The 25,730-nt window shown below is 32.5% G+C and overlaps 2 protein-coding genes across 2 annotated transcripts; one reads left to right on the top strand and one right to left on the bottom strand.

The window, feature by feature from the left end:
• Positions 1-2,343: 2,343 nt before the first annotated feature.
• Positions 2,344-11,436, bottom strand: LOC133172342 (aurora kinase A-like). The gene is made up of 8 exons (XM_061307206.1): positions 11,383-11,436; positions 9,410-9,505; positions 7,945-8,062; positions 7,773-7,852; positions 6,856-6,994; positions 5,924-6,072; positions 5,360-5,591; positions 2,344-4,001 (listed from the first exon to the last, which is right to left on the bottom strand). Exons 2-8 carry the CDS (start codon positions 9,502-9,504, stop codon positions 3,870-3,872), a joined length of 945 nt encoding a protein of 314 aa, XP_061163190.1. The 5' UTR covers position 9,505; positions 11,383-11,436; the 3' UTR covers positions 2,344-3,869.
• Positions 11,437-11,721: 285 nt separating this feature from the next.
• LOC133172338 (uncharacterized) lies at positions 11,722-13,855 on the top strand. Its single transcript, XM_061307202.1, has one exon. The coding sequence runs from the start codon at positions 11,785-11,787 to the stop codon at positions 13,846-13,848; it is 2,064 nt and encodes a 687-aa protein (XP_061163186.1). The 5' UTR covers positions 11,722-11,784; the 3' UTR covers positions 13,849-13,855.
• Positions 13,856-25,730: the final 11,875 nt, after the last annotated feature.

Below are 25,730 nucleotides of genomic sequence, written 5' to 3'. Positions count from 1 at the left end.
TCTTTGGAGACCAGGCCCCAGGATCATGAAACAGACTTAGACTTAAGTCAAATTTCCAATCGTCTGTAAAATGTTTATTAATTATTGAATTTATCTCTAAATTTGCAGTTAACAACACTTTTGTAAAACAGTATTGTAAAATATTTTAATTTTGCCCTGTTTAACTTTTACAACATTTTAGCACAGCATACAGATTTAGACTTAAGCTTAAGATGTTTCGTGATCCTGGGGCCAGGTCTTCCAACAATCTGTTGGAATGCCGATGGACATGTATTTGGCTCTTTTATTAGCCAACCTGTTTTTATATTTCTATGAAGCAGAATTTATTCAAAAGCTTCTCATGAGAAGAAGAAAACACTTTCTGTTGCCTTCAACTCGATATTTAGATACTAGTACTAGTATATCGACGACGCATTATTAATTAAGAATGGTTACTTCCATTCATATATCGACTAGATATATCCCAGTGAAGTCAAAATAAAAGAGGCCACATAGTTTGTCACATCTGTTTCATATTTGATAGTTTTACTGACTATAGAGAATAAGGGCGAAATAATCTCCAAATTGTATGACAAAGGGGATGACTTCAGCTTTTCCATCTTCAACTTTCCTCATTAATGTATAGTAATAACCCAATTTTATAAAAAAAAAAAAGCGTAAACTGTTATAACCCAGGTTACACAAGTATAACTTAGGTACAAAATATGACAATTTTCCCTTCAAAAAGGCCTTCAATGTTTTTTAATGTTTCGTCAAACGGATTTATACGTTAAATTCGTTAAATTCAAGCTAGTTAATGTTATTGTTCAAACTGTAGTTTTTTTAAACTTGATTAAAGTACACTGTGCTTAAAAAAAAACGCAACTTGTAACAGCTTTCTTTCTCATTCATTAGTCAACATTTTGCTTATCATTGAATTTCTTTTTAAATTAATATGCCCTTGTTTGTCGGGTTGGAGAGTATCTTTTCAAAGAATAAAGGGACATAAAACAAAGATATTATTTACCATGGCCTTATCGATACAATCGTATCATGTGACATAGAAATATCATGAAGCTACATAGGTTTGGCGTTATACATATATCACTACATTCTTCGCAATGGGGAACAGTAAAATTTGTTAACTGGTATAATCTCTTTAATCACGATAAATTAATCAAAAGAAATTAAATCGATTAAAATTAATTGAAATTAAAGTAATTTAAAATTATTTGAAAATAAAGTAATTTAAAATCAATTTTAGCTAGAATTTTTAACTTTTACTCATTTTTATAAACATTCTGTATTTCATGTCGTGTGATTCTGTGGAACTTTGTAACAACTTAAAGAAACATGACCAATAACAAGATTCCATCCTCATAAAATTCAACGGCATTCCTTAGAGGAAAGTAACTGTAAGCATGATCTAATCTTCCTTCTCTTCCGTCTTAAATACACCGACCATTCCTTGTCGAAGTCGTGCGCATTAATAAAAACACGCGTGAAACAGCGGGATTGAGTAAAAATCAAACCTAAAATATGATGCAATTTACGTATATATCATACTCAATCTGCAATGATTGAATGTTGAGTGTGAAATGAGTCTGCAAAATAAATTTCTTTTCACACTTTATAATGTAGGTATTAAACATATGATGAACTATATACGGAATAAGCCTCGCCACTCGAGATTAGAATTAATATGTCATGCATACGGCTCACCTCGGTCAATTACAGGTAAGGTGTGCCGTTCCCTGGTACAATGATTAATCCTCAAAAAGTAACTCCCCAAACTTGGCCACTTCATGTTCTCTGTGTAGTTTGGTCCATAAGACTGAAATTCTATGCCACTAGGGCTTGCGAGTCATTTGACAGCAAAGTTTTTTTTGCCCCCCCCCCCCTCGCTCTTTTTTGCAAACTTAAACAGATATCAGCATAAACATGAAGCTGATCAAAATGCCAGTATATAAATATTGCATGTAGTTGAGTGTAACATTGAAACTTTTCACCCCAAGAAAACCACTGTCAACCAAGGCGATGCAAAAAGAGGGGAGAGGGGGGAGGATAAAAAAAAACCACTTAGCTTTAAAAAGTCTCGCAAGCCCTACATGCAATTCTTATTATATTATACTTCATGTTTTATACGAATACATATTACAGTGAACCTTGAGCACATAAATTCTGCACAGTCAATATCACCCATCATCAAGCAATGTTGACTGTTGCTATGCTGGAAGGCGTGGCTTCATTATTCAGTGGGAAAAAGTGTTTTTTAACAAATGTTTCTGAATGAATCAGATTCAACTAATTTACATGAAAGTATAAAATTAGAAAATATTAGGAAATTCATTAATAACAACAAAAATGCATACAAAATAATTTAATAGATGATGATAAAATCAGTCATGATTTAGAATCACTCTTCATATCATGGCTTCAACCACAATTTTCATTAGCATACTTCTGTAATATTACAATGCAATGAAGGTTTAATACAGTATTTCTGAAATGACTTGATAAACAGTAGTAAGGTTGGAATGGAACAAGTTGTGCTAAGCATATTTTAAATGCATCAACTGTCTTGGATAAAACAAATGAACACCATCTTGCTTCATATATCTTTTGAATGAACAAGTATATTCCAAGATGCAGAAAGGACATAACAAACCAATTTTTACAAAATTGAAAAGTTTCTTACATAATGAAACAAAAACATGATGAAACTTTAAAGAGGAAGCATTAAATTTTGTAACATTATTTAACTTGACAGAGGAAGCATTTGTGTAAAAATTCTCATTCAATTAATATTAGGATTCATACCAAACTGTTCCTTGTATCATCAAAGAATTGATTCACATCAAATTTTCTTATATGAATCTCTAAACTTTTATCATTCCATACTCATTCGTACATTTGTTTCATCGATAGAAAATGAATTTGCGATGTTCTCATTTTATGTAAAATACATACATGCAAAAAAAAAAATACTGAGTTTGTAAATTACATCTCTTTTTTCACCTGTGAGGATAATATGGTGTTTAAACTGTAACCCAAGACTTGATAAAATATTTATTTCATACTCCAAAATTGATGTGGGAAAAATGGCTAAATCATAAATTTATACTTAATGTTTTTAGTGCATATTGACCCAGAACTTAAGATTTAAGGGAAAAAAGTACTTATCAACATTGCCGTCTCTCAACAATTGCATGTAAATACATATGAAACTGTATATACACTAAGTACTGTACACACAAAACTAACAGAAAAACATGCATTCACACATCTCTCAAATCATTCTTATATTAATCCAATCCATGGGTAGTAAGATACCTTATCTTTTAAACAGAAATTGAAATCAAAGTTTCCACCTTGCCATGTGTCCTTATCTTATTAGTAAAATCTATATATACATGCTTTTCTTAATACACTGAAAAACTACAGTTTATAATCAGTTTGCTTATTGTTTGACATGAAAAAATTCACCAAAAATTATTATTTTCAATCATGCAACAACATTTTTGGCATCAGGTAAATTTCACTTAAGGTCCCTCGACTAACTGAATTTTAATGAAGAAAAAATGTCTTAACATAAAGATACAAAATCTAACTTTTTACCCATAACCTATTCATAGGGTGCTAAAATTTTATGACCATTCATTTCATTTAATCACAAAAAATTTAACAAAGTACAAAGAATTTGAATGACCAGACAGCACTCATTTTTTTTTTGGCCATAAAATCAGAAGTATGAACAGTGAGCACTGACATAATCCTATAAAAATCCTGAATATTGAGGTGCAAAGTTTTTGGTTCTGTTTTCAACCGAACCACCAGTTATTGAAAGATCACACAGAAATATTGCAGACCCCCAGATCAAGCTACGTCCCTCAGGATGTAGAAGAGGTTGAGGATTTGCTCTCTGATCTACCCGTGGGGAGAATGTGACTGTTTTCCTTGATCCAGGGGTGTTCCATAGCATCTTTTAAGTCAATTCTGTGCTTTGGATTGTGACGGAGCAACTACATGTATAAACAAAAAATTCTGTTAATTTTAACTCTGTATACTTGGTTAAAAATCTGTTTACATGTATCTAATCTTATGACATTAACCATAGCATTACAATTATACTGTCACACTCAAAACTTGACTCACATGGGACCCTGAACTCAATTTCCAAGCACATACATGTGTCATTTGATTTTTTTAGCGAGAAACACATTTTATGATTTAATTTTAAAAATTGATTTGTATTCTTATGAAAAGTCATTTTAACAATTTCATTATGTCAAGAAAGATAATGCTCCAATGCCAAATGAATCATTATATTCAATTTCAATAATCTCAATACTGGCTAATAATCAGGAATTAGAATTAAAGGTCGCCCGCTCACCCAAGGCGGCTAAATACTGGTACAGGCAACAAATACTTCTAAAGGTGTCTCGCTAAAAACATCAAATGACACATACTATGAAACTGAGGCGGCTAAATATTGGTACGGGCGACGAAAACTTTATAGGGAAACTGGCCCAGTTGGCAACCAGAATTTTCTCTATGTTTGCAGTTGTAATATCATTAATAAACATAAGTTTCTCATTGAATGCATAGTTTTTGGATCAGTAGATGTCAACACTATTTTCAATAAGACGTTATGTAATACAATTATGGAATTTTAAATGGTACATTTAGGTACCTATACATTTACGCAGCGTAACATTTCCTATTTAAGTGGCACATCGGTGCATCAACATCATGTAGCAAAAGTCTTTTTTTATATGGGCTAGTAAATATTATTCTGGCCTCGCGAAATTTGAAAGCTTGGCCACTAAATTTGAAGAGTTAATTCTAATCCCAAATTAAAACCTCGCTAAAAATTCTGCTTATACAGTATATAAAATCAGATTTTTTTTTTAACTGTAAAGGGGCATGGACATACTTGCATGTAATTTTGTTTACAGTTTTAATTTTCTATACTTATTTTAAAAATAACTTTGATTTAATGATTTGAACTTACATGAAAATTCTTAATAATTAATTGCAATGGTATTCTTCATAACCCAAACTTCACTGAAGACAAACAGGTAATACTACCAAGTTAGATTTTTCTTCCATTCATCTCTATTCTAACTTATAAAACACCACACATTTCTCACCTTTCTTAAATATTAAGGATAACTTTTAGTTCAAGAAAGTGCAAAGATTTATGGCAATCAAACATGCCCGAAATTCTTAGTTTTACAATTTTGAGATAAAAAAAGTTTCTAAACACGCTTCTATATATTGATCTGAAATGCACTTGCAACAAGTAAGACATAGAATTCTACCAAACTTTTGATGGATATAACCTTCAAAACTGTGTCTTATCCCCTTGAAAACTTACCTTTGATATTAAATCCCTGGCCCCTTGTGAGACAAAAGGAGGGAAATGAAGGTCAACTTTTGTTATTCTTCTGTAGGTTTCTGTGTTTGTTTCAGCTTCAAAGGGGGGCTTCCCCACCAAGAACTCGTACATGAGAATTCCTAAACTCCAGTGGTCTACCCTTTCATCATGGAGCTGTCCCTCAATCATTTCAGGAGGAAGGTAGTCCAGGGTACCACATAATGTTGTACGTCTGGAAATGATAATCAATGAAATTAATAAAATTCCATTAATTATATTCAGATTTTTTAATACTACTTTTTTATTATAAGATAGCTTCCAAAGTTGATTCCAATTCATTAACTCACAAATCTACACATTCTTTATATAAAAGTCAAACTGTGTTAAAATTGACCTTCTGTAGTAAATGACATCAAATTTGGTGGGGGAAAAATGAGAGAGAAAAAAAAAACAATACTTTAATTTCATTTAAACTAGCTTTGAGGTGAATATATAGAATCGCACTGGATTCTATTATTGGACTTCAAAACAATTGAACATAAAAATAAGAATGCAAGCACTAACCTTGATGAGGGGGCATGCACAGACCAGCCAAAGTCAGCTATCTTGAGTTCTCCTGTTAGTCCCATTAACAAGTTTTCTGGTTTGATATCTCTGTGGATGACCTTTTTCTCATGACAGTATGACATGGCTTTAAACATCTGCAGCATGTGCTACACAAAAAAGAGGAAATAATTTATATGAGAAATAGACAGTTTTAAGGACCTACAGTTAGTCTGAACATTAAACAAAATCCTTTGAAACCTGTTCTGTACTCTGTAGCTCATTATCATAAAGAAAAATGCATTGATTCAAATTTTCACTTCAAAGCATGACAAACAAAAGACAAATGGACTACATTATATCTGCTCAAGGTGAGTCACATTTTACTTGATTATGTGAATGAAACCTCTTATTGTGGATTTGATAAGTGAATGTCTGAATGAAACCTCCTATAGTCATTATCCTTTACTCATTTTCAAGTTTTCAATAGATTAAATTGACATTTTATTTGATGTCAAGTTTAAATCTGAGACTTCTTAAGTATGTATATTCCAAGATGTAAAACATTGACCAATTATTGCTGAACCCCTCCCACAACAAAATAAATGATTGAATCTAAACAAGATGGAAGTTGTAAAGTGATATGTTAAAGATATCAAAGATTATTAAATTCACATGTAAAACTCCTGCTCAGGAGAGCTTAAAAAGCCCAGATAACTGATAAGAGAAAGACAATACCACACCATATGGTATGCACAGCTTATACAATTGTACTTAATTTTTTTTATATTCCCATGTTTATTTTGATTATTTATTATATGTATATATATTATATGTATTATTATATTATTATAATACATCAAAATAAACATGGGAATATAATAAAAAAACTAGGTACAATTGTATAAGCTGTGCATCAATCTATCATCATGGACAAATTTATCTTAACTTACAGTAGCTGCCCTTTTTTCATCAAATCGTCCTTGCTTCTGTAATTCCTTGTACAACTCTCCCTTTGGAGCATACTCCAGGATCAAGTAAACTCTGGACTTGTCATGAAAGTAACCATACAGACGTAATATATTGGGGTGTCTGTAAATAAAACATTTTGACATTGGAAGCCGAGTGAGAAAGTGACATTTCTACTGATAGTTTGGACATTTGGGTGACAAAAGTCTAAGAATTTGATCAAAGAAAATCCAGACACTTTCAAAAGTTATCAAACATGGACATCTGATCTTCAGGTTAAAAAAATTAATGCAACTCTTTTAGTTCAGTTGATGAGCATTGCTTTGTTTAGTATATTTAGCTTACACAACATTATTTAGTGAAAGCATCTCAGCTACGTTTGTTAATATCATTTGAAATTCATCATCAGCAACTATCAATATACTACAGCCCCCCCCCCCCCCCCCCATTTCTTTTTTTTCTTTTGTTAAAATATATCCAGTATTAGTGTTTTATAGCTAAATTAACTGTGGATATACTTCGGTAATTGAAGCAATTTTATTTACAATTTATTCATTGTGAGCATTTTCATAAAAACCAATATGCATTCTTGTGAATGCACTGGCCAACATTATTTAGATTTTTTTTTTTGCACTTCTAGATGATTCGTCTTTGGCTTTTAGGCCTTGCTCCACACCACAGAAACATGATGGACCATTAAATTCAATGAAATAGTCAAATGCTGACAATTGATCTGAGCACACTATATACAGATTTAAATTTTTAATTTGGTGTCCTAAGCACATCTCTTGTTCTACATGCATGTGTTAGAGATGCATTCCAAAACTCCCTATTTAAAATTCTTCAACATAATTGTTCTTTCCATTGTCTCATCATGAAACACTTAATGAGTGACATTTACCTTAGATGAGACTGAATTTCAATTTCTCTGCGAAGTTGATGTTCCACACCAGCTTTCTGCAACTGTGACTTGAATAAAACCTACAAGACAACAGTACAATCATGTCACTTCCATCGGTTCCAAATGTTTTTCCCCTTGATACATTGGAAAAAGTAAGGGAAAAAAACAATACCTTTAGGGCAATGATAAATTTTGTAGCCTTTTCTCTTGCAAGATACACCGTGCCAAACTTTCCTTTTCCAAGTGGTTTTCCAATATCAAAGCTATCAAGTGACCATTTTGATCTTTCTCTGCAAACATAAAAAAAAAAATATCACAGCATCTGTTGCGCTTTAATGTAGCCTTAATTATACATGTATATACTTTGAGGGAAAAAATCATTGAGAAACTGCATTTCTTACATGGGCAGTAGCAGTTTGTTTTAATTTTAGTGATGAGAAGACACATCACAAGTCAAAGTTATATTCTTCTGTTACTCACTGATATACAAATATTACTTACCCCTGCACCCCCTCCCCAAATTTTTTCCGCCCACCAGTCCTTAGGCCGTAATAGAAAAAATTCCTAGATTCTCATTCAAACTTTTTGAAACATTTTCAAAAGCAAATTTTATATTTTATTCGTTTTACTGTACAGATATTTTTGTTGATCTCATCAGTTGGTGCAGATTTATCTTTCATACCCAATTAAAAGTCATTGTTGAGTTCTATTTTAAAGTACTTATTTCAAACTATATACCCTCAACAATTAGTCCTTGTTTAATACATATTACAGCAAACACCATTTTGTTAGCTGTCAAAATCATGCTGACATTTGCGGGATTTAAAATGAAAGTTGAATGGTAGGTTGAATATTCCATTCTCATCAGAATCAAGATGTCTGTGAAACCAGAAATTAAAAAAATCAGGGCGGGAGGGGATGAAAATCTACATTTTTTTTTAATTATGCCATCATCTGCTACTTTGAAATCCACAGACCAACCTCAGGGTTCTACATTAACCTTCTTTCCTACATGTCCATTTCGACAAGTGAATAAGACATTTACTTGTCCAAACTTACAACTACTTGTCTGAAAATTTTTCAATAAAGATCTAATACTGTCAACTTGAAAACTGAAAGTCCATTACATATGCTTGATTGGTTAATAATGTTATTGATAAATACAACAAACACATAAAGTAAATTTTTATCTAGACTTTCTGTCCTGACAACAACATAAAAGTTCAGAAGTGAAACACTTCATAAGTTCCATGCCTTTGCAGTAGCATGCAATTAGTGAACTTCAATCCTGATCGAGTGTAAACTCAATTAAATAGCAATCCATATCACGATTGAAGTTCGGTTTTTATGAACTGCTTCTGTCTTTACCAATAAACTTTCAACAGTTATTCTTTTTTTTTTTTTGAGACTTCTTTACATTAAAATGCACTTATCCAATCGAACAAGTGCCCAGCAATATGCACTAGTCTGTAATTTTTTTTTACCGGTGTCGGACAAGTGTTAATGTCAAGCCCTGAAACTTCAACTTCATATTCATCTTAATAAATTTTGGGCCTGTTAATTATACTTTCTTTCTTCCTATTGGAAAACTCGACATCAAAATTTCAAATGTCATTAACTGTTGACTTAAAGCTTACTGCTTTGCCTGTTCTTTTGGAGACTCTTTCACTGGCTCCTTTGCATTCTCCAGGGTTTTATTGGTCACTTCAGCCAAAACCCGTTTAGGTTCCATTCTGAAATCAGAATGAATAATAAAACAATGTGCTAAAGTGATGGAATTTAATGTAGAAAGGAGGCTATGAAAGGCACAGAATATTAAAGGCATCTCAAAAAGTTGAATGATAATATTGAGTAATGATTATTTCATGTCTAAAGAGACTTTTTTGTTTGACCTTTGTAGGATATGCAATATTGTTTCATTATCTTTTCTGTAGAGTAGGGCTTGAACAGTCAGGGGTGAGACTGAAATCCGTCATTTCTGAAAAATGATGGATAATCGTCATATTTACTAACTATGTATTTTCGTCATTTTTGTCAATATGACTTACTATCGTCATATTTTCTTTTTCAACTTAATTCTTCTATCCTGGTTACATAAAAGCAAAATTTGAATTCACTGCTGAAGGAAGTGTTTACGCAAGTTTCATTTCATCCGGGTCACTAATTACTGCCGACCACGTGCGTTAGAACATCAACATGAAGGTGAAAGTTATTATTTAGCGGTAAAATGTCGAATTTTGGTAGAACTAATTCGCCATTTTTACATGGCTTTTAGTCCTATAAAAACATATAGTACACTGTCTGGAAGAATAAGTACTTGTAGAGAGAAGTCTCGACAAAAAGTTAAAGCCATAAAAAAGTAGTGCGCCCCGTAAAACAAGCGAGATATTTCAGTGCGCCCAGACCCTCCATTTTGAAAAAAGACGGAATGTCTTCATTTTTGTCTTCTTTCCTATTTAATGCAAATAAATTGACAAATAACTCTTCCACTCTTATTTTTGCTTGGGAAATTTGTATTGTCAACATAACCAGTATTGTAGTCAACTGTGTTAGAGAAATGAAGTTTGTTTACGATGTTTTTTGTCCTTTTTTCGGTTGGTGGATCTAACATTTTTCAAAGAGAGGTAACTCGGTATTCTAGAAACACTCTAAATTTTTATGACTGTTTTTTGTCATTTTCTTAAAAATGATGAGTTTAAGTCATAATAAAAATTTTATTTTATGACTGAAATCCGTCATTTTTAAAATGACGGATTTCAGTCTCACCCCTGACTGTTGAATGATATATTGATTTTGTGTGAAGACGATACACATATTGATATGTATGTTGAAATATCAAAATATCGCAAAAAAATTCAAACTTATTTTATCTTTGTTTACTTAACATTTTGAGTTTAATATTTAAGATAAATTAAAATATGCTACATATAAATATTAGTATGAAATACATAATTATCAACACCACTTGTGTGAAATAATTTTTGTTTTACACCAGAAATAAAGTTTCTGTGAATAAATGATTCTTATTTATGAAGAAATGTTTTGTTCAATTCAATACAAAAAGATTTTAAAACAAATACAAAATACATTACATATCATTCCATGGCTCAAATACCATGACATGTATCAATATAAAAAAGTATCACCCCATCCCCACTGTAGAGTACAAATATGTATCCAGTGATGTAATTCAAGTTATTCAATTTAGATTTCTTTCATTCAACTTTTTGAGATGTGTTTAACATTCTGTACCCTTCACAGCCCCCTTTCTACACCACATTTTCATGAGAGCTTTTAATTACACATAACTGATGTCGACCGCATCAATAGCTTAGTATCTCTGAATTGTTTTACATAGTAAACAATACTGAAAGGGAAGAAAACATTCAAAACCCATTTCTTATTTTGGCTCCAAAATATGTCACATAAGAGTCCTACATAAATCATCTCATTATACTGAAAATCACACAGTAAGATGTAAAATCACCTGTAATTAGAGCTTATAGATACATTAATTTTTCAACAATACATTCAAAAACAGTCGGTATTATGAGAGATCGGGTGTAGTTCAGTTCTGGAGTACGCTCAATGTTTTCAGTTTTGAACTTACCTTGAAAACCGCTCTCAACAAAGTGCCCGGATGAAAGAGCTGACTAACATACGCAAAAGGCCACCATTTGGTATGCTCGCGTCATTTACGTTATGCAAGGGATTCCCTGAACATTTATTTCTTAATGATTTAATAACCTTACAACAGTTACGATACGGAAATGGGGGAATGGGGCATTAATTAGTTTTCTTTTTTCATTAAAAAATAATTATTATTTCTAGGCATAATTAGTTCGGATTTTTAAAGATTTCGGATCCAAGTTAAGGTTTTATAATGAGTGGGAAGACTTCCGGTTGAAAGTGAAAGTAACATGTGCTCCTTGTGGCCTTGTGACTAAATTAGTGAATATCTATTGAATATGACTTAATCGTAGAACATTGATATGAGGAAGAATAATGATCGATGGCTACGGCAAGTGATATAGATCTGAGGCATGAAGGAACTGTATTTGATTGCCCAATATGTCTAGAGAGGTTAAAAGTTCCCAAATATCTTCCATGCCTACACACATTTTGTGAACAGTGTATTCACTCATATATTGAAACATGTGTTGGAACATCAAGAAACAGTGATGCACAAACCTTGAATTTTGAATGTCCTGTATGTCGACAAAAAGTTGTTGCTCCGGAGGCGGATATTACGCCAGAGAATTGGGCAAATAAACTTCCATTAAATCACATACTGATATCACTGCTGGATAACAAAGACAAATTGACATCTACCTGTGATCAAGAGGAGAGTGTTTTATGTGAACCATGTAAACGTGTCAAAGAGAGAAAAAATGCCAAATTTTACTGCAGTAATTGTGATGATAGTCTTTGTGAAACCTGCTTTTCATACCTTCACAGACGCATTCCTCATTATAAAAATCATACCATTACAAATATCTCTGCATCTCCACATAAGATATTCTCAAGTTCCATATTAGAAGTTGATCACTGTAGTATTCATAAAAATAAACCTTTGGATTTTTACTGTTTTGATCATGAAAAACTGGGTTGCTGTGTTTGTTTTAATGCAGTGCACCAAAATTGCATGAATGTTAAATCTGTGGATGAAGTTGTAGAGAAAGTAAATCCAGAACATATTGATACTATTTTCGCAACAATGAAAGCAAAGACAGAATCTGAAATTCAGAAAATGAACAGAAACTTAGATCATCTCAAAGACCAGCATAAGAGGATTCAAACAGATGTAGTTTGTCTTGTAGAAGAAGTAAAGAGCAAGTTAGATGGACTTCAAAACAAGTTTCTGAAAGATTTTGAAGTGACACATGAAAATGAAAAGTCCAAATTGTCAAATACACAGATGTGTCTTGAAAATTTTTTAGAAACTCTTACAAGATCAGCTAAGACACTAAGGGCTACCAGCAGTGGCTCTAAAAGACAGATGTTTCTCACAGCTGAGTGGATAAAGACACAACTACTTAAAGATTTAGTAGACATTGAAAAACAGAACAAACATCAAGGTCATGTGGAATATGAATGGGAAGAAGATTCAGTGCTGAAAAGCATAAAGAACATTGATACTGTTTTTAATGTTCAAGTAAAAAAGGATAGAAGAAGCATCATTCCGGAACTGAGAAAGGGAGTGGACTCTTTGAAGAGTATACATGTAATAAGTTTACCAAAACCAAAGACATCACCGATGAAAGATCCAGCATCGATTACGGTGAATCATGTGGCATCATATTGCGTCAAATGCCTGGAAGATACAGTCACACCCTGGATTACAGGAGGGGTGTTCCTTGAGAATGGATCATTGATTATTGTTGACAAACATAATCACTCAGTAAAGGAGGTGTCTCCAATGGGATCTGTCAAAGTTTTGTTTTCCAAGAAAATGGAAGACATCAGAGGGATATGCAGCTTTGGGAGAGATGAGAAAATATTTGTTTCCATTGGTGAAAACATCTCTGAATTTTCAGTCTCTCCAAGTTTTAAATATTTAAAAGATTTTAAAACTGAAAAAATGGAAATGTATCAACTGATGTTAATGAATGACTGTATCTACGCTCATACAGGAAACCCATGGTGTGTAAGAGTAATTCAGAAAGATGGAACAATTTCAAAAACTCTGAGTGGTAGTAATTGTGGATTTGGATTTTTCACCCTCTCCTGCAATGCAAAAACAATTATTTATTCAAAATCAGGCTCTGTTATATGTGATGAAATTAATAGTGGTGAAGAGGTTTTTCACTGTTCACAAACTCAAACCAGAATTGCAAGGAAAGGTGCTAAAGGAATTGGTGTTGATATTTATAATAATATTTATGTTTGTGACTGTAAAGAAGGGTCTGTTGTACAGATTTCTAAAGATGGTCAGCAGATCAGAAGAATTTTACCAGCTTTGCATGTTATCAAGAAACCATATGCACTGTGTTTTGATAAGATTGGGAAGAAATTTTTCGTTAGTTCATGGCTAGAGACTCATAGTATGATTGAAGTGTATGAATTAAACTTGTAAGCTGATAAGATAAACACAGTAAAAAATATGAGGATTCTTTCTTTATGTTTTGAGATCTAAGATTTGGGGCATATTGCTTTTGTCTTGTCTAAATATCTGGAACCAAAGAGGTTAAAGACATTGTAATTCATAATTTGGCAAAGATAAAGATATACAAGAGAGCTTTCATATTTAGCAGTCACCTTGTAGGGATGCGCGATTTTATCGGTATACCGGTATATCGCGATTTTTTATTGCGTGATACGTATCGTGATACGGAGACTAAAGTACCGGTATTTGGTACATAACTATAAATTCCGGAAATTATTCATTTATTTGTTCAAACTATTGAATGACAATTACAGGAAGTGTACAAAATGTTGAAAACAGTTAAATAACGGCATTCAAGCATGTTTACATTAAATAAATAAAGATTTTAAAAAGTAATGTTATGCTTTTAGAGCATATTTTTAAGAAATATTAAGGAAATTAATTTGAAATTGTAGTAAAAATTGTGTGTAAAAATATCACGATTTATCGTGATATTTTTGGGAAAAAATCGTGATATATCACGATACGAAATTTTTGCCGATACCCATCCCTATCACCTTGTCAGTCTGTTAGTTCTCCTGCCCATGTGTCTATGTCTGGGGAAGGTCAATTAAGGTTAAGGTAAAACAAGATGTGTTTGTGAAAGACTGATGCCCCTGTATGGCAACTTACACCGAAGGCTAAATTTTCTCAAATGCAAATCAAATATGTCGGTACCCAAAGTAAGGTCTTGTCTTGAGAAATATATCTGTGAAATATTTAAGCCCTAGCAGCAACCATTGAAAAGATATCATATGGAAAAGGTTAAAGTTTTTCAAAAGTAATTCAAACATCAAGGTCAAATGGTCAAAATTAATGGTGCCCAAGGAAAGGCCTTCTCACAAGAAATACACTAGCTGCAATAATGTAGCCCTCTCCGATTTTTTTTTTTTTTTTTTTTTTTTTTTTTTTTTTTTGGGAGAGGGCTACAACTCCTTAGGATCTCCGTAATGGTGCAAGTGCGGGAGTGATTCACTACCGCACAGATTTCGGCTCAAATTATCAGTAAGTGGATATTTTATTAACATATTCTACCTGAACTCATAAAATGTAGTTATGCAAGACATGAATTGATCCAAAAATATACAGAACAATCCGTATATCGGTTATTTTTCGTGTATGTCAACATCACAACTTGAATTTATCCGCCACGTTTACTGACCTTGATCGATTTTATTTTGGGACAACCAATGAGAATTCGGGATCTAGGGGAGCGGATCGTTTAGGATTTCCCTTATTTTAAGCATGAATATCACTGTTTATGAAAAAAAGATCACATGGGATGCTTTTATTTATTGATGTTTAGTGATATTATACAACACAAACATTTATTAACACCGACATTTACTTTATCAAGTGATTCTAAATTTCAAGCGCAAGTCTCCGTACATCACGCGAGAACTGTCATGGCTGCTGAAGAGAACGACTGGTAAACACGCAGATTTATTTTACTTGGTTTTCGCTTATAAAGGGCTATGATGTTGATACTGAATAAAAATTACGTCTTATTGGAAGTAAGTTGAATGCAAAAACAATTTATTTTGCCTGCAGTCGCCCGTATCTAAAAAATATATTTGCACCATTACGGAGATGGAATTGTAGCCCTCTCCTGAAAATATCAGATTAAAAAAATCGGAGAGGGCTACATTATTGCAGCTAAAAATACACTTGTGAAATATGAAAGCCCAGGGTTAAAGTTTTTCAAAAGTAGGTCAAAGGGTCAAAGTAGTTGGTTTTCAAAGAAAGGTCTTGTCACAAGAATTACACATTTAAAGTATGAAATCCCTAGCACCAACTGTTCAAAAGTTATGGCAAAGGTTAAAATTGGGTAAGTATTTGCAAACCTGGGTCAAACTCCAAGGTCAAATATGATGGCACCCAAAGAGAGGTCTTGTCACAAGGAATACAAATGTGAAATATGAATGCCATAGCTCTAAGCAATCAAAAGTTATGGGCAAGGTTAAAGTTTTTGCGGACAAACAGACAGCTATGTCTGTTCTTTCAAGAGTTACACGGCGAGGTAAAACTTGCGTATTTTCCAGCATTTTGTGGTTATTTTTGTAATTCTGGGGTTAACCCCACAAGCATGCAGTTGGTTTATTCATGTTTGATATGACAGTGCAAGGTTAAAAAACCTAAAAATAGACTTGACCCCATAAGAACTTTCAGACATAATATTGGACTTGTCTGTAGTAAATATGGACATGCAGAACCTCGTACAAAATTCATCCCACTCTGTAGTAAAAAATATGAACATAAAACTGCAGTGTGAAAGAATGTACAGAAAGACCTTTGGACATACAGTCTAGACGAACTCCAAAAACAGCGTTTCCGGAAGTAAGAAATTGAGACAGAAAAAGACTCCGAAAAAAGAGTTCGCGCATGCGCAGACACACAAAAAATGGCGATTTTTCAGCAAAAATGATGGGTCTACAAAAACTGTCCGTGCAAAGTTTTGGAAAGTATGGCAATTATACCAGTACTCAGAAATGCTAAATAAGAGGCTTCGGAAGAGACCGTATTTGTCAGATTTTAGATTCTATTTGCAAATAAAGAGATATTTACTTTCAAAGTTGACGTTTCAAGTCAGATCAATTATGTGAAAAAATTATACGTTTGAGAATTAATTATGCCTAAAAAAGGGGAAATATATTTAAAATGGAACAATATATATTGTATCTGTTAAAAACTTTTACACATTTTACACATATATTATTATTTCGGTATTTTGATTGTGTTCGACATCTGAATTGAAAGCGTGAGTTCTCACCATCGTTATTTACCGATTTTTTTATCAAATACGAACATATATTATCATGAAAACATTTTTAAACCATTATCTATCAATTTGAAAACTTAAAAAATCACTCTTTTGAAAAAATTAACGTCACAACAGTCTTCTAAAAATGAACCTGTTCATATCTCTGCTCCGTGGTGAAAATTGTGCATTTTCTGATTAAATAAATACAATTTGGGTGTCTTCGAAATAAAATTTAGGCATCTTTATTGTAGGAAAAACATAAATTTTAAATCAAGGTGACAACATATTAATTAAAAAATTAATTCTTACCATCATCGGGATATTCTGGCAAAGTCTTATAAACACACTGTTCGTCTACTTTTCTGTATTTTTCTACATCGGTATAACAGTAGCATGTCGTTTTCTATTGAAATTATAAAGCGGTATCTATATACATTTATTGCTTAAGTAGTTATATGTTTCTGTTTTCCCGAAGTCAGTTCTATTTTTCCAGGCAAATCAGCAGAAAAATGTGTGATTAAATAAATGGATTACATAGAGAATGAATTATTTTGACGTTTTTATAATACTGAAACAAAAGTTAAATCAAGGCTTTGATCACAAAGAAACAGCTTTATACGAGGGTTGTCCCAAAATTTTATTCCTGAAAAATAATATTTCATTTAATTGAGCGATTTTCCTATGTCAACCCCCCCTCCCCCCCCCCCCCCCCCCCCCCGCCACCAATTTTATTGAATTTTAGTTCACATGCAGGTTTTACATGTTCATGCTATTTTTTTTTTTTTTTTTTTTTTTTTTTTTTTTTTTTGGATAATTCTATCTTTCAACTTGAATTGAATTATGTATCTACATGTGTGTGTTAGCAAATGTGTTGATAAATGTTATAATTGTTTATAAGGTTTGAATCTCTATTCAACATTAAATCATTTATTAATTAAGCTTTATGTACATGTTCATCATCAAGAACAGTGTGTTTTGTACTGTTTTATGTTTGTTTCAAATAAAAATGTTGAAAACTTATAAACACGTTTAAGTGTTTATTTATTTTGTAAATTAAACACGTTGAAGTGTTTAAAAAATGACGTTTAAACATGTTTAAGTGATTATTATCTGTTGCATCGAATAAACATGTTTAAGTGTTTAGGTTGAACGTGTTTATTAATAAAACATGAAATGTTTAAATTTTAAACACGTACGGGTGTTTATTTAGTAAACTCCTTGTGTTTATTCAGTGTTTAATCTTTAAACGTTTTGTGTTTTTGAAGTGTTTAGTATTTAAACAGAATGAGAAGGAAGTATTTAAATATTAAACCTCATGTGTTTAGAATTTAAACATTCTAACGTGTTTATTTCTTAAACACTTCACGAAGTGTTTAAATTTTAAACGTGTTAAAGTGTTTATTATCTGTGGCAATTTGGTGTTTTTTTTTAAAACACTTATTTTTTACAGTGTATACCTTAAATAATTTAAAAAGATTAATTAAGCAAGTTATTTCGAATCAATAAAGGAGAAAAATCTGCATATCAAACCGAAGGCGGACCTTTTATTATAGAGGCAGGCCGGACCTTATATGTTATCGTATTAGGTCCCCCCCGGACCTTTAAACGAGGCGGACCAAATATTATGCGACACCGGCAGTGTTGAATTGATGTCGTATATCCAAAAACACTTTATAATGCAAGAGTTGGAAAGCGATAAATGAGTCAATATCCACTGTATAATTTAATAAGTTTAATTATTCATTCAACAAAAATTAAAATAAAGTCACAATGTACTAAATACGGCCATTTAGCGGTCGTATATTTGAAGAAAGCGAACTACTATCCATTGTTTGTTTACATCGGACGCCATTTTGCCGCAATGCATGATGGAGCCAAAGATTTCTTTTTTGGAGTTCACGCCATTTTTGTAGTTCGTCTAGACTGGTTAAACGCAAAATTTGAAGGATGGAATACGGCCAAGAGAAACACTATCTTCCTGGCCATATTCATGGCAGAGCATAAAACCCCAAAGAAATAAGCAATTTTGATATTGTAGTTAGTAGCTTGCGTGCTTTTTATATAATGCTAATATCAAAAATTTTAATTCTGTTTTTGCCCTAATTACTTTTCGTCTTCTGTCCTCAAAATCCCTTCATTCTTTTAGCGTATAATGTTGATAAAGTTAATGAATTAATTTGATTGTTAAGAATACTCTTTAAAAAGTATTGTTAAAAGGCATATTTTTCCAGTATTGACATAAATTGTAAATTTTGAATAATTTGAACTACTGGCAATTTGAAGTCAATATGTAGCGAGGGGGAAATATTCTATACCGAAGCAAAGTTTTAGAGATCCATTTTCGATTAACAAACAGTAGGAAAAAAGACTTAAAATATGTAAATATGTAGACTTGATGTTGGGCATTTTATCTTAAATGTTATGCACGGAAAGGGGAACGTGGGGGTGGGGGTGGGGGGTGTTGTTCCATACCCACTTAAACAAAAAAATTTGACTTGCAAATACAAAAAAAAACCCAACTAAATTTGTTGTTAAAAAAACAAAACAAACTCTTCTTCTTATATATATATTATATATATAAATGACTTTCCTTGGCATTTTTCTTGGGGTCTGTGTTTTCTAGGGAGGGGGTGGGGGGACCAAGATAATCATTTCCTTACTTTCTTATACATATTTGAAAACTGAAAATTCGTGGGGGTGGGGTGGGGGGGGGTTGTCATTAAATTCACTTATAGCTATGAAACTCAAAATAACACCAATGTACTAAATGGAAGAATTGCTCTTTATTATATGTTGTATTATGTCTGTTATCTTATCTGTAATTATACATGTTATATGTTTATGCCTATTGGGCCCTGATCTGGTAATTCTATACCGTATATATTCGTCTATAAGTCGGATTTTTGGGAGTTAAATTTTGAACCAAAAGTTTAAGTCCGACTTATCATGCTTATATGCGAATCCTAGAAAATATGGAATTTTTCTGGAAGAGGAATTTACTAATAGTATAACAACTTTACGTTTGTAAAGATCGGAAAATATTCTAATACAGGAAATGAAGATCTAAGGTTACCACCTGCACATAAGACAAGTACTTAGAAATTTAAATGATCCTGTATTTGTTGAAATTGTTAATAAAAGATCAAATATGTCTTACCCCAGAATACACTTTGAAATACTGGCAAATACAATAGATTATTAATCTAAAATTGGTAACAGATTCTATCAAAAACTTGGATCCCACCCATCCCCATCCTCACAACGCCCAGGGGCGTAGGCAGGCCCGTAGCAACGGTTTCAAAAGTGGGGGTTGGGCGCAACTTCCCCAAAAAATCTGACAAGCAAAAAAAAAAACCTAAACTGACCACCAAAAGTGTGTGTGTTTTTTTTTGGGGGGGGGGGTAACTTCCCAAAATCAACTGACAAGCATAAAAAGGGAAATTTACTGTCCAAATCCTGGATTTTGCCAGTGTTAACATCAAAAATGGGGGGGGGGGCAACAAGCATCCAAAGGAAAATTTATTATAGCAAAATATACTCAGAAAAAAGTGCCCCCCCCCCCCGCATTCTACGGGCCTAGTAGTTAGAACTTTGAACTCTTTCAAAACTAAGTGTAGGCACGTGCCTAATGGCAGCTACGCTCCTAACCCTCTTCAGGGTCCCGAGTCCACACGGGTCCTAATTCCACACGTGGTAGTCCCACGACCACGTTAAGGGTCCCCTGATGTTGTAAGGATGACCCACCCCCGTAAATTAGCTTCAATTTTTTTAATTTCAAAATAATGATTATTAGAGTTATTAGAGATCTTTAGTTACAAGAGATTTGTAACATGTACATGTAACCTACACGTACACGTTTACTTCCTAGCAATTTACTTTAGCTACGCGTAACACCGGAAGTGCTTGTAGCAGACGTCGAAACCTCAGAAATGGGAGATTTGAGGTAAACAATAAACAAATTAACTTTGTAAGTCTTGAAATAAGTTATGAAACAGGAAACTAGAAATTATTTCCGAATTTTAGCGTATATTTAAAATTCGAAAATACACAAAACTTAAAAAGTTTCGTAGTAAAACGGGGAAACCTAAATTTATGGTCATAAATATCTATAAGTTTTCATAATTTCTTTTTTCAGTATTGAAAATCTACTATTCTTGCTAGATGAGGGGCTATTTAGGTTTGATGAATTCCTCATCTTAGAGTCCAGAATAGATCATAATAAATCCCCTTAGCTAATGCCAGGCGGACCGAGATTGAATTTTTCTGCCTTGAGTGATGAGCAATGTTTCTCTTTATTCCGGTTAGATCTTATACCTGTGTAACTATAATATCTGACTGTTAATACATATAATTTTTTTTTAAAATTAACTACCAGAAGTCCTAATTATAGTTACGGTAAAAAAAGTTTTTTATGTTGCATGTAGATTCAGCAAATGTGATGTTCGGCGTATGATAGATACTTTGAGGATTCCCAGCAAAGTTGCGTGCAAAAATAACAGCATAGCCACTGGACTAGAGGCATTTCCAGTATTTGGAAGGAGTGAATCTGAATTCAGTCTCATTTTAATTCGGTATACTATAGTAAATTATGTTTCCTATACATATATGTACTTTATCCTCGGTCTGGTCCAGTTTAATAAAAAAAATATGCACACCTCTGTTTAATTCAAATTATTCAGACGCTGAATTTCATCTATGCCACGCACTGAAACAACTTAAATTCTCTAAATCAGAGATGGATCCAGTTTACCAAAATTTACGACGACTTTGGCAATTTAAAAAAAAATAACTTAAACGTGTCATGGTACTTGTAAGTATAAAGCTTAAAAATTCAAATATAATAAAATATACTAGTAGGTCGGTGGAGTTTGATTAGAGCAAACAGTAGATAGAACGTTCTATCGTTGAAATGATATTGTCCTACGGACCCGGTTTAACCCGTAAGGGCTTGTCCCGAGACACAGATTATTCTAACTAAGCAAAGAGATATGCGCACTGCATTGCTTATGCAAATCGGGAAGTTATCATGAGCAGGTACATGTAAAGTTAACGATATGTATTAAATTAATTATAATACTTGTTATTTAGGGCGAAAGTTAAGCTTTTGGTCAAATCATGTACACAGGTACTCAGCCCCCCCTCCTTCTCTCTCTCTTCGAAAAATCACATGTTAAAAAATCGTCCAAGGAAAAGAAATTTGATTAACATATTTTGATTATTTTAAATTTTCAGTCAACTATTCGGGTTAAGATGTCCAGTGCAAAGTTGATTTTCTTTATTAACTTCAGTTTCACACAAGCGCATTTACCGTGAACAGTGTTCTGAGTAGTGTTATGAGTCAAGACTGAAATGGCTGACAATCCTCTTCCAGATATTTCACTGATTTGGAATATTTCAATACACGAATTACTCATAAAATGGAGAAAAATGTTTCTTTGTGAGTATTTATTATATTAATTGTTTGTTTTGCACGTGAAATGTATTTGTAATAGGGAGAGAGATTTGCTATACATGTGTAGTAAGTTTAACGGTAAAGTTAATCATCATATTATACCAGCGGCCAATGGATTCATAAAGAATGCATGGTTTAGTATAGATAAAGTAAGAAGTGAGTCTATTTTTGTTTAAGTCACCCCTTAGAATTTATGGGGGGGGGGGTGTTGTTTTTTTGTTACATTAATTATACACTTACATAGATTTGACGAAGTGAGCTTTTGTACTTTGGCAAGATTATTGTATTTACTACATGTACGCGTATTTGGTTTTATAAATTCGTTTATGTAACCCTGATAAATATAAATGGGAAAATAAGGTATAAGGCCTAATATCCAAGAATTTTAAGTCGCTTGATCTGATTATAAACAGGTCCGGCACAATCTCTTGATTTAGCGATATAGCTTGATTTAGCTATATAGCTTTATTAAGCTATTCAGAATAGCTTGATTTAGCTATTTTATCACACTTTTTTTCTCAAATGTATTATTTTCTCAGCATGCACTCTTCTGAAAATAATGCATGTAAAAATCACTCATAAAATTGTGTCTTCTTAAGAGACTTTGTACTCAAAGTTCTAAAAGTTTTGGGGCTATATAAAGCAATTGATACAGTTAGATCTCAAATGAAATTATAAAGGAGGTCAATTATGGTCAACAAAATAATTGATTGGTAATAATTCAGTACAAGGAGAAGCAAGCATACTTATCCATGCCTCAACGCACACAAGGTAGTGTACAATTACCCAAACAATGGAAATTCATATTTTGCTTAAAAGTATTCAAATGCTGCAATGTTGCAACTATCTTTGATTTTGGTTGTTGTTTTGATTGCCTATAGTACATATATGAATAGTCAAATACTTGCGACTTTTTGTCTATTTTGCACAAATAACATTTTTGTTAAAAATTGCATATAAATAGCTTTATCAAGCTATTTTGAATAGCTTAATAAAGCTATATAGCTATTTCAAGCTATATAGCTTAATCAAGAGATTGTGCTGGACCCGATAAATATCTATAATAAAAAAAAATCTGGTCGTTCGTGAAAAATAGTTCCTCCATGGAAAGTTTCCACTTTCGTTAAATTTTATTCTCAGAGTCGGTGTCTTTTAAAAGATATATTAATATTAAACTTTTAAATATATAATGTTGGGCCGCACACACACACAAATATTGAGAGAATGCAAAGCTTGCGCATGTGCAATGGCTTTGTATGCAAATCGCACGATGGAACTCAAACGAAAACGAGATACATGTACACCAAAATAACTGGGCTTAAAAAAAAGAAGCCCAGATAGAGAAAAAAGACAGAAAGCAGTGGATTTATATAGAAGAGAACACAAGGGAGGACATGCGAGAATCGCGGGGGCTGAACTGCAATTCAGAACATAATACAGATTATGTCAAACGGTAATTTCACGTGTTTCTCAACTCGGGGGTTGTTTAGCTTTTGGAAATCACGCTGTCTCGCCCATTTAAATATCTATAGCGTGTTCGTTTTGTCAACATGGTTTTTGACAAAAATTTCTTTTATAATATTTTCTTTAACCGAAATAAAACCAGTTGGATGATTGATTTTGATTTTTAAACATATTTTCTGCATATATATATATATATATATGTACTTTTATTGTGTAAGAAAAACATGCGTCTCAATCGGACCAAGCGGCTTTAACATCTGCTTATTTATACGAGAGGTATATATTTTAGCATTCTAAGGACATGGACAAAAACGTCTTAAAACGAATGCAAAAATATCAAGTATGTTATCGTAATATATGGCATATTTATAAGCATTGTGGATTCAAGTAAGTAAAAAATTAAAGTTAATTGCAAAAGAAGGTAGATGTTTTTTTTAAAAATATTATTATGAATATATAAATAATGAGCATTGATGACTGAATGTTTTTAAGCCGAAAGTTTAGTTTTCAGCCAAATTATTTACACCCCACCCCCCATCCCCACCCCCGAAAGATACTATATCGAAAAAAGATTATAGAATTGGATGAAGAAACTTTCATTATTGTAGTCACAGTTTACTTATCATTTTACAATATTAATTGCATACCCGGTTTTATCTATTAGCCCAAGAGTTTTAAAAACACGGATTTGTACCACGAGCAGCGTACCGTGAACATTGAACAGTATTCATAGAATATAAATTGCGGACAATTCTTTTCTACATATTTCTATAATTTCAGTGCTCATGAAGAATTCTTGATACGGATTACTTATACAGAGGAGAAACATTGCTTTTTGTGAGTAATTTTGATGTAAAATGTTGCTTTTGCATGTGATATGTATTGTGTAACATGGAGAGGAATTTTTAAGTAGGTTTAACGGTAAAGTTAAACGAACAATCATACAAGTGGCCAGTGGAAGTTAAATAAATCGCGTTTCTGTGTAAATGGTTTAACAAAGATATAGTTAGAAACGCCTTTTCCCATTTTTCTCCTCTTTACCTTAGTTTTTCGGTTTTTTAAAGATTTGGTTGTTGTGAGTTTGACAAGATTTCTGAGAATTATTTGGTTTTAAGGATTCGTTTGTTAATCCTGGTTAGCATTTTAAGACTATATGAGATGCATTTACATGTATTTATTTACACTGTATGTATTTACAGGAGCTACATATATAATTCAATGCAATGTATGAGTTTTTATTAGTTAATAACGAAGTTTTTAAAAATACCCTTATTTAAATGTTAAGCTTTTAACTAAGTTATGTACAGATGTAGTCCCCTTCCCCTCAAAAGATAACTATACCAAAGCAAAAAATCACATTCAATAATAAAAAAAAAAGCGCAGGACCATCATTAGGTTTCTGGAAAGGAGGTTGCAGGGGTATTGGGACAGGGGGTGTCTTTGAGGGGAGCAAGATTTTTTTTTAATGGGTACCATTTTGAATTTTTCTGTTGGATTAGAAGTCTTTTTAAAAAAACAAACTTGAGTGAACAAAATCTAGAGCATAACCCTGAACAGATGAAAAATGAATTTATTTCGTTTCAGAAATAATTTTTTTTTTTGAGATTTCTTTTTGAAGAAAGGGGGGGGGTTATGACCTTTTCTGAGAAAAACTTGAAATGATTTTAATTGACATATTTTTTATTATTTTAAGTTACAAAGTTGAATTACAAATATTCACTGCAGAATTGAATTTATCCGTTAACCTCAGAATTTCAAAAAAGACATTTTTGTACACAATTTTGATATCAATAGAATGATGGCAGACAGTCTTTTTCAAAATATTTCACCGATCCAGAGAATTTCATTATGTAAAGTACACAGAAGAAGGAGAAATTTCCTATTCTTAAATTATAAATTGTTGTTTTTGCTTGTGAATTAATATATTTAAATGCAGAGGGTTAACAGTAAAGTAAAAGAAACAATCATGTCAGTTGCCAGTATTAATATGAGCTGCATTTTTGAGAATTTAATTCTGTTGTTAAAATGTGCTATTTTGATGAATTCTTTCGAATTTAAACCTTTTTGTCAATTTGACTTTAATAAAGTATAAAATTGTTTCAGAAGAAAGACTAATGTACAATCGAATATTTGGTA

Source organism: Saccostrea echinata, unplaced genomic scaffold, assembly GCF_033153115.1.
Source record: "Saccostrea echinata isolate AGI-Se365-2 ecotype Australia unplaced genomic scaffold, CSIRO_AGI_Sech_v1 ptg000054l, whole genome shotgun sequence".
Lineage (NCBI taxonomy): Eukaryota > Metazoa > Mollusca > Bivalvia > Ostreida > Ostreidae > Saccostrea > Saccostrea echinata.
This window is presented reverse-complemented; position numbering and strand designations above follow the sequence as displayed.